Source organism: Schistosoma mansoni, chromosome 3, assembly GCF_000237925.1.
Source record: "Schistosoma mansoni strain Puerto Rico chromosome 3, complete genome".
NCBI classification, from domain to species: Eukaryota; Metazoa; Platyhelminthes; class Trematoda; order Strigeidida; family Schistosomatidae; genus Schistosoma; species Schistosoma mansoni.
The window spans coordinates 10,559,126-10,569,012 of record NC_031497.1 but is presented as its reverse complement, the minus strand read 5'-3'; the positions used below and the strand labels follow the sequence as shown (position 1 = coordinate 10,569,012).

The 9,887-nt window shown below is 38.5% G+C and overlaps 1 protein-coding gene and 1 pseudogene across 1 annotated transcript, besides 1 other annotated feature; both read right to left on the bottom strand.

Annotated features, from left to right (window-relative positions):
* Window positions 1-1,393: 1,393 nt before the first annotated feature.
* Smp_202050 (uncharacterized protein) lies at window positions 1,394-1,606 on the bottom strand (the record flags this gene model as incomplete). Its single annotated transcript, XM_018799179.1, has 1 exon — window positions 1,394-1,606. The coding sequence occupies one exon, from the start codon at window positions 1,604-1,606 to the stop codon at window positions 1,394-1,396; it is 213 nt and encodes a 70-aa protein (XP_018650993.1).
* Window positions 1,607-3,583: 1,977 nt separating this feature from the next.
* Window positions 3,584-4,584, bottom strand: Smp_070810 (annotated as a pseudogene; the record flags this gene model as incomplete).
* Window positions 3,584-4,584: a sequence feature.
* Window positions 4,585-9,887: the final 5,303 nt, after the last annotated feature.

Here is a 9,887-nt window from a genome sequence, read left to right as displayed (position 1 = left end):
CATTTCAATAACAGTGAAGTTTGAAATAAACCGTTCTTTAACTTATTATTCATAACCTGTCTTGTGTAATTGCTAAATTATATATAATGCCGTCAATCAAGGTTGAAACATTATTACTAAGATATGTAAATGAAAATAAGTGCCAATTATTTGATATTAGGTAGCTGAAAACAACAGACTAGAAGCTATAGATAAACATATTGTTCTGGTTAACACTTATTGGCATGATGTGTCAACAGTTTTCATCAACAAATTCAAATGTGTAGCTGAGCGCTGAAACCAGATATATACTACTGCTGAGATGTTCGGACGGAAGAGCTGAGTGATGATTATGAATACATGTGCACAAGACTAAGTTTATAGCTTTCCATCAATTGGCACCATTATTCTAACATGAAAATATGCTTTAGATTATGTGAATGAGAAATATGATCATCACTTTAGAGACAACATAGCAACGAAACATATGGATTGGAATAAACCAACCATTTACTCGTAAAATTTAATAATATGTTTAAAAAAGACAAAATCATTTACATCTTTAGTTACTTAAGAAACATGTTTCAAAATACATGTATTACTATTATAGCAGTCATATAAAGAACTTCCTTAGAAATTAATGATTTAATAGCGTTTAGACCAGCAATAATAATCAGTTATTTCGGATCAACGTTCGATTGCGTCATCCAGTTGACAACATGAAGGAAAAAATCACACGATAAGCCATGCCTGATGATATAACGATAATATTCATAAAAGTATTTGGTTTCTGTTTCTTATATTTCACAAAACTGCTATTATCTCAATTTTTCTTCTTAATAGACATTATTATGAACCAAATTACATAAAATTAGTATATACATATGTAAATTAAGAACGCAGACAAAATAAAACTGGTTGAGTAGAAGTGGACAAATTTTAATGACACACGCATATCCGAGAAATGAAGGTACATGAATAGGGGGAATGGAGTAAAGGGTATAGAGTCCCACTTATAGGACATTATTTAAGCATATAATATGGAAACAAACAACAGCTGTTTTTCAAAAGGAGAGATTATTATTCAGTTAGCTAAAGTTGAACAAAGAAAGACAGCAAAGAAATATGAACAAATGGAATTGTGTCGACTCATTTGATGTATACATGTTTTTGGTAAATATGTTTCATCTAGTAGATATATGGACACTACTAATTTAGATTATCATAATACATGGATTTAATTAGTAATGATCATAGTTCATATAGTATTTCTTGGATGTCATTGTTCACTTGTTTTGAAGATAAAGTGAAATTGCTGTACAGAAATTTTAGGTATTAAATCTTATTCAGTGAAATAAATATATAATTCTCTTCAGATTAATAATCTAGTAATGACAGGATTTAGATTTATATTCTATTCTTGATATTTCCAACTATGATATATTAAGTAATAATCAGTGTTACACTCCCTAGTCCCCAGTGCTGATGAAAATTCATTGGTGAAGTCGCATTGTAGCCACAAGGCATAGTAGCTTAAAGTTATGGTGTGTTTTTTGATTATTTCGATGTGGTCAATTAATGTAAGTATATTAGTTCTGCAGGAAGTTATTTTTGGCACAAAAATCATCCACGGAAGGTTTGAATACGATATGAAGCATGAGTTGCTTTTTGATTACAGATACATTTTTCTAGCAGGTACTAGAGTATGAAACCTAGATCAAGAGCTTTTAGCTGATTCCCTTTAACGGCCTAATGTAATGTTAAATTTCATACAAGTTATTATTATAAGTAGTCGATAAGTTCCACAATCCACAGAGCTTCTTATAAAAAATATAGATTAGCTCATGAAGGTGCATAATAAATTAATATTTTATGACTATTTTTTAAGTATCCTTTGACTAAACGTTTAAATTAAGAAATGATTAATCTTTTTCGTTTGCAAATTGCGTCTATGAAAACTAACGAATGCATCCAAATAACCGGATGTTACAACAAACGGTATCGTGAGATTATAGGCCATATTATTATTCTTTAACTGAAAATGCGTATAAGCCGAAGCTAATCACTTACATTACTACATTTACAACTACACATTGAATTTAAAGGATTGACATCTTAAGAGCACAAAAAGCCCCCTTATAGTTACAAACACATTATATAAACGAGTGTTGATAAGCATTAAATGCAAGTCCAAAATTTTGTGCAAACCGTTTGTGAACGTACACTTATTTATTTATTTATTTAAACACATATATATTGGTACAAAAGGGCACCAGGTACATATGCGCCACACTATTTGTGTGTGGGCTGTGATACTGCCCGGGTGCCCAAACCGAAGCAGGTGGTTTTCTTAGGGGGCCACACCCCGAGCCTTTGACCAAAAGGTCTGATCCACAAGGCAATGGAGCATCGTGAGGAGATGCAGTCCCATGGTAGCCGTTGACCAATGACAGGTTCGTCCGCCATTCGTTCCATCAGGATACTGGAGCCCATGTGCACCATTGGTTTGGAATCAGGGTTTTCCAACTCCCCTAGGTGGACCCTCCGTGTCCACCAACCCGGTTAAAGCGCCGGACATTCGCTTTTCGTCCTCTCACTTTCGTAAACAACACCCCCGCCACGAGAAGGCAGTGAGTAGGACTTCCCTGGCAGAGGCTATATATTCGCTGGCCATGTGCGAGCATTTCGAGAGGGAGAGTAGACTCTCCCCACTCTCGGCCGTACCAGGGCATTTGGGGGCGTGAACGTACACTATTAAACAAAGTATCCCGTAAACATTGAAAATTATAATGTACATCACAACTGTGTACGAAAATAATTCAAATACCCACTAGAGGCTATTATGAGATTGGTAATTGCTAACTGGATAACAATGGGATATAAACAAATCTCCAGATTTATTTAGTAGTCTGAGTTCCAACTGCAGAATAAATAATGGTAGTTTTTCAAAAGCAAAAATACGGATCCATATGATGGGATTACTGGTATCACAAAATTAAGAATTTCGGAAACTGAGGCTGAGTACCAACATATTATATCGACTTTTTTGGCTCTTGTTTACTTATTCAGTAAGGTTTTATTAGGATTTCCTTTGCCTCCTTGTATATTATTATACGAACACTACATTTCCGTGTAAATGCTACTAGATGTGCGTCTAAACTAAACACAGTAACTCATACCAATGAATGAAAACGATTGGGAAGACTTTGTATCACTAACTATTGTTGACTGGTTTTTAGACAGTCAGAACTGTTTTTAGTTATATTCGTATTAGAAACGACTACAGAACATGTGGCGATTTCTCTGTACGGAAAATTCTGGGAGGGAACATAATTATGTATTTCGAAGGTGGAAAGAAGAGGAAGAAATGTCTTAGCAACAGATAAACAACTACCCCAGTACGGAAACAGCTTAACTAAGCGATATTAGGTGCATCGCTTACTGAAAAGTGACAGTACATTCAAACTGGTTGTAGTTATGATCCTTAATGTGTAACGCATGATGATGACATTACTTTCCTTTAAAAAGCTGAGCATGTACTTAGTCTAAACAAAGACAACAGAGCTCCAACTATAGACACAGGTAGAATACCGTTAAATTTGTATTACTCCTTTATTAACCAAGCAAAATAATTTAAAAGATGTTTGTGGAACAAAACGAGTTGAACAACATAAAAAGACTGGCTTCTATACATGAAGTGATGAGAGCCAAACAACGATAGTTTTAACAACACCAATAGAATATCAAGTGGGAGTTTGCTTGTCTGTAGAGGTATCCTGTCCGAGTACGTATTACGAGTCTCGCTGCCCAAATATGGCCGTTCCTATGCGAACGTTAGTGCTTCCAAGTCGTATCTATATTTACAGTTAATAATACTGAATACTTACAGCCTGCTCAAAATCATGAGACATCCCCATACTTAGTTCAAAATCCAACGGCGATTTCCCCAAAGAAGAGGCCAGTAACTCTCTGCATTGTACAAGTTTCTGAAATACAAGTAAACCAAAATACTAACCACAAAGTCAGGATTTGGACCTGAATTGATATCTACTCCTTCTTGTCCAATGCACATAAGACCAACGACTTTTAAGTTGGGGCATTTTACCTCAATCTGATTGTACAGATTAATAACTTCAGTGGGTTTGATGCCATTCTTCTCTAAAAATTGAGTTGTGCAATAAAGCAGGATTACGAGGCTCTCCACTTGTATTCACCTGGATCATTATGTTTAGAGGGATCTGATGATTTAACCCCCACGTTGAATTAAGAATCTCAGCATGATCCATTGAGTTCACAGTTTCTACCATGTACAGATTGTTAACTCCTTAAAACGTAAATATAAAGGTGAATAACTACCGGCGAGCTTTCTTATTTTATTGGATTGAATCCGGCCTATGAAGTGCCATTTAATGTCTGGACAAGAATTAATCAACTGAATATTCAGCTTAGTCTATAGGTGCACAAATATACCTCGGGTGCGTAACTCTTGTCATACAAATGAACAATCTAGTGTAATTATTTGCAGGGTATCCCTCTGACTACCTTATTCTCTCCAAAATGTCTTTGTCCAAAATTATAAGCTTCTATAATAGACTGAATAGGCTTTTCTTTCGAAACTGCGACCAAACGACAAAATTTTTGGTTATATGGGGACTACATACGCATGTACACAGACAAAGGACAAGCCTACTGCTTTACATGCTTCTTCAACTTGACGTAAGATATGAGGCAGATTTATTGGCATTATGACATTTAACGTCTGGTGATTTTGCGTCTAGTCTGAAGCGGCACAGTGTGCTGGAGAATGTGAAAAGCAGAGTGCGTGAACGAATCTGAAAAAGAATGTACGAGGAAAAGTGGGACGATGAATGATTAGGCGTACAGAATACACTTAAACCAAGTGATGAAGATCTGAAGTAACTAGCAGTAACACAGGAACGAGACCAATATACTTATACGGCTGAAACTAGGAATTGGTAGCGCAGAAATTTAAATGTCCAAACGGTTCTAGACGTAATAGAAGAAGCTTTTGGCTTAACGAGCTTCCGCGCCTAGTAGCAGTGGATCACAGATACCTCCAGGCAGGAACCTAGGTATATTATCGATAAGAGAGGAAAAAGAAAAAAATATTGGTTAATCATTTTGAGATACTGTCTTTAGTCCTTAATAATACCCAAGCTACCAATAAAGGAGAAATAAAGGCGAACGAAGTGGAAAGAAATGAAAAATACGTTGGAAAATAAGGGGGTGTTGTGGCGAAATGCGCCAAACTTTCTAATTTTCACACAAATACAGGCCGAATCGTATACTTTACATGTGTAACAAGTTTTCTCCTAAAGGACTCCTGGGAAGTCGCTTGGACTAGCTCGTCTGGCAGCGAGTTCCAGCATTTGACTACTTTTGAGTAGAAAGTGTATCTACACTCTGTTCTGCTGTGTTGTGTCCCCAGTTTTCGGGTGTAACCCCCAAGGTTTGTGTTGGAACTAAGCTTAAGTAGTATTAAGAGGATGTCCAGAAGTATTTAGGATGCTGTAAACCACTAGGTATGAAGAGAACCAACCGATTAAAAATGATTTGATACATAATCGTTTGAGCTTATTGATAGGACATATGGCTGACCCTATCAAAAGCTTTTGAGAAGTCGAGGTGTATGACCTCAACTTTCCCATCGCGACCAAGGATGGTTGTCCATTTGTCCACCGCAGTCAGCCGGTTGGTTATACGAGAGTCACCATTTCTGAAACAGTGCCTCTGGGGTAAAGAGAAGTTTATGGATAATAAATAGTCGTTTATACAGTCGCATATCAGGGACTCCATAATTGTTGGGGTATAGAGAGAGGTACTGCCGAGTGGTAGCTTGGAGGTTTGCTGCGTCGACCTCCCTTGAAAATTGCTGTGATGTGAGCCAGCTTCCAAATTTCCGGTATTGTGCCTTGGCTTGGCGAGTGTGGAAACATCACGCTGTGTAGTGTAGCCAAGGCTGAAGCTGCTTCCCTCAGTATAGCAGAATGGACCATATCCGGGCCAGAAGTGTCTTTTTAGGTACAGCAGTTCCCGGTACGCCAAGTCAACAATCAGCTTCGTTTCCGAAAGTCCTATGGAGTTGCAGGTGAAGCTTTCGCCAATATAGCTACTGCGAATCGGTTGAAATGTCCGGGGGTACTGTTCTGCCATAAGGTTACAGGCGTCATCGTCATTGTTGGTCCGGCCATTAGAGTTTTCACCTCCAATAAACGTATGTTCCGCGAAATTGACTTTAGAAAGATTGAATTATCCTAGAATCAGGGTGTGTGTGAATCTGAAACGAGTAGGGCGAAATAATAATTTTAGCATACGATTATCATACTCGATGACAACAATGGGGTTCCTGCAAATGACTCCAACTAGACATCTCGATGTGTTAGACAATCTTATCGAGCACCATATGGGTTCGTCAATACTGATAAACTCTTGGTTGTGCAGCTGGTGTACTTCCAAGCAAGATTACAAGTATAAGGCTCTCCAACCACCATTCCTGTTTTTCTGTCATAACGAAACAAAGACATCCCGCTTATCGCTAGCTCCCGGTTCGTAAACTGAGAAGATATTCATGTTTTAGATCTTCCTATCAGATGAGTATTATCAGCACTACTGAGTTCATACAGCTTATCCACTTTATTTGGTAAACCCATAGCGTTCAGATATTGGCAGTTTATGCTTTCCATTTGAAATGCGTGAGCTTCTCCGTCTAGTTTACCTGTACGAGCCTTGTGTCAATGAACAGGTAACATGTTACGACAGTATAGTTTTAGATACGCAAAAGTACTTAATGAAGGTCAAATACATGTTACTGCAAAACGATGAATGTCACGCTCATCTAGATGAAGTGGCTGGAATTATGGTTAGAATGAGTTCTCCTATGAGATAAGTATTGAGTTTTTGTCATATCAGCGTCCAACTAACTGCTGTCGCCCATATTAAGGTATATGTACGACAAAAGAATTAATCCAAAATTTTCTATCTATAGTTCATTTCTATCTTACCTTTGATAAAACTACAGTGAGTACCGAACGAATTTGTTGTTTTCGAACTCTAAACACTAGATTTGTTGGTCGGACCAGTAATCAAGTTATAACTGTTGGTCGAAAGTAAGAAAAAATATGTTTCATTGCAGCAGCATTTCTAAGATTTCAACTACATATCACATACACCTTAGATTTAGTGACGTTTCTAAAACATTTATATCTGCATTTCATGTATGTTTGTACGCATCAATTGTGAATACGCACCGTCTGTCAAGTTATTTTGTACAGTCGCTGCATTTCGCTACTTTTGCATACTTCTACTTACGTCGTTCTTTGTTTTTTATCAGCCAAGGGAATTAACCGTGGAGTATGACAGCGTTGCATACATTTTAGATCACTGCTCACCTCGTTGGATTAGTCGCTTTCCTCACCTCAAGCATTATCTTTATTTACCTTCACCCACTTGGAGCCGCATGCAGAGAAGAGCATAGATCCATTGAGTGAAATCCATTCCCAAAAATAACTTTCATGTAGGGCTTTCGACATACTGTTTTCTATTATTTTCAGTGAGATGTATTTATCTAACATGTGTTTCTGTCAGCTTACTCATTTACATATGACTGATCACTTTTATGCACCGGTACATCCCGACCAAGTCCTCAGTTTGGATCACTATATATCTTTCATCTACCATATCAGTTCGGTATTCCACAATCATTGGGATACGGCAAGATGGGATAAAGCCAATTAGACGTTAACTGGTGCATATGCACATTGTAGGGTCGGTGAAATGTCACTGAATATCGAACAGATCATCGATCCCTGTCAAGGTCAAGGATAGTCAACGCGCACCAGTCAATCATACGCCATGGACTGGCCCACGCGGCAGTGGTTGTATTTTCGCTTCTGTACTTTCGTGGTTGTACCTTAACTAATATATTCTTGTAATAACGTCCTTTGTGTTGTACAGTCTCCATAGCATCCATGGCCCCTTGTTACGTCGATGAGGGCAATCCACGTAGGGTGCTGGTCACGAGGTGTGACTTCAGCGTTAGTTGGTTCGTCACCATTCTCGTCTAACTCTAGTAGGCCCCCAATCATCTCGACATAGAACATCAATGTTGATGTTCTACAACATATTGCCGAACTAACGGTTAATACTGAATCGAACACGAAAACATGTGAGGCCGACTAGTTGACAAAGATATCTTTTACGTACAAAATTAACAATAAATCCCAAAATTCTAGAGTTCAAACTTCGATCCCTTAAAGAAATTGTGCTCAAACTGTCAAACTCACCTCTTGCCATAAAATCAAACATACACATACAAGATAGTTCAGCAAGCAATCATCATCGGTGGTACGAAAATGGTGACTCCCATGAATGGGATTAAAAGTGTCAAGGCCTCCTTATCGAAATAATGTGCCTAGTACAAAGTCTCCTAAACTTCGGAAATATTTAGTAGTAAACTCAGAGGCTACTTTTACATATGTTTCCAATCAAAATCCCCGCAAACCTTCGAGCAATAAGAAGCTGGCTCATAAAAAATATACTGACTGGCACCATATCCTAAAATCACACTCACTCAAACATGGGTGACAAGCACATGAAAGGTGAAAGCAAATCATAATGAAAATTACTTGTGACTTCTTATTTTTTCGTTCGGTAGATAATCTGATACAACAACGTTTAAAGCAATAAAATTTACAATCAGTCCTAATGGCATGAAGTTTCTAGGCTAATACATGCTGTTCCAAACCAATCTGTAAATAAGCACCTGACTCTTAGCGATCTCTCGCCAAAATGGTTTACGAGCCCACTGATCGTGATTCTCAGTCAGTCAGTCAGTCAGTTACAATGTAGAACTTCGTACGTACGTACATCAGTTCGAGTTGCCATACCACATTAGCACAGAGATGAAGTTGTCGATTCAAATCCCATATTGCTAGGAGTAGTAAGAGTATAAGCATTATGTGAAAGATAAGGGTTTGAAGATGTTAATGAAGGAGTATAATACGGCGAAATAAATTTGAAAAGAGAAAAAAGGATATGAAGAATTCAGAAGATTAGAATTTGTGAGAACACAAAGAGTGGATGCACCTTCACCATTGCAAACGATTTTGAGCCATGTCATTCAAGGTCTCTAACCATCGGTTGCTATCATCTCGCGAATCCCAACCAGGTAGTCTACACCTACCAATATGGCCCAGTCCACTTGTCAGCGACTTCATGGATTCATGCCATGTTCTGGTCTGGCCGCCCCTAGCTTTCCTCCAACCTGCTCCTACACCATAAAGCATTGCACGTCGGGGCAGTCGGTGGTTGGGCATACGTAACACATGTCCCAGCCATCTCAACTGATGAAGTTTCAGTACTTCATCAATCGATTTGCCATCCTTACCTAGTATCCGTTTCCTAACATCTGCATTACTTACCCGGTGGTCCCAGGATATACGAGCAATGCGTCGAAGACATCTATGATCGAAAACTAGTAGCCTACGAATATCCTCTACTCTTATCGGCCATGTTTCACTGCCATAAAGTAGGACGGAACGGACTGTTGCACAGTAAACCCGTCCTTCTGTTGCTAGACGGATATCTCGCCCACGCCATAAATGACGCAAGTTGGCAAAAGCTAGACGAGCCTTCTATATCCGTGCTGAGATTTCGTCACACACCAGACCACAAGGGCTGATGAGACTCCCAAGATAAGTGAAGCTGTCAACGCGCTCAACTACTTCACTCCCTATCACTAGTTCAGGTGTCGATGCAACCCAATCCTGAAGTAACATTTTGCACTTCGAGGGAGAGAATCGCATCCCGAACATGCCTGCATTGTTGCTTATAGTGGTCAGAAGACTCTGCATTTTGTCAGCGTCTTCACCGAATAAAACTATGTCGTC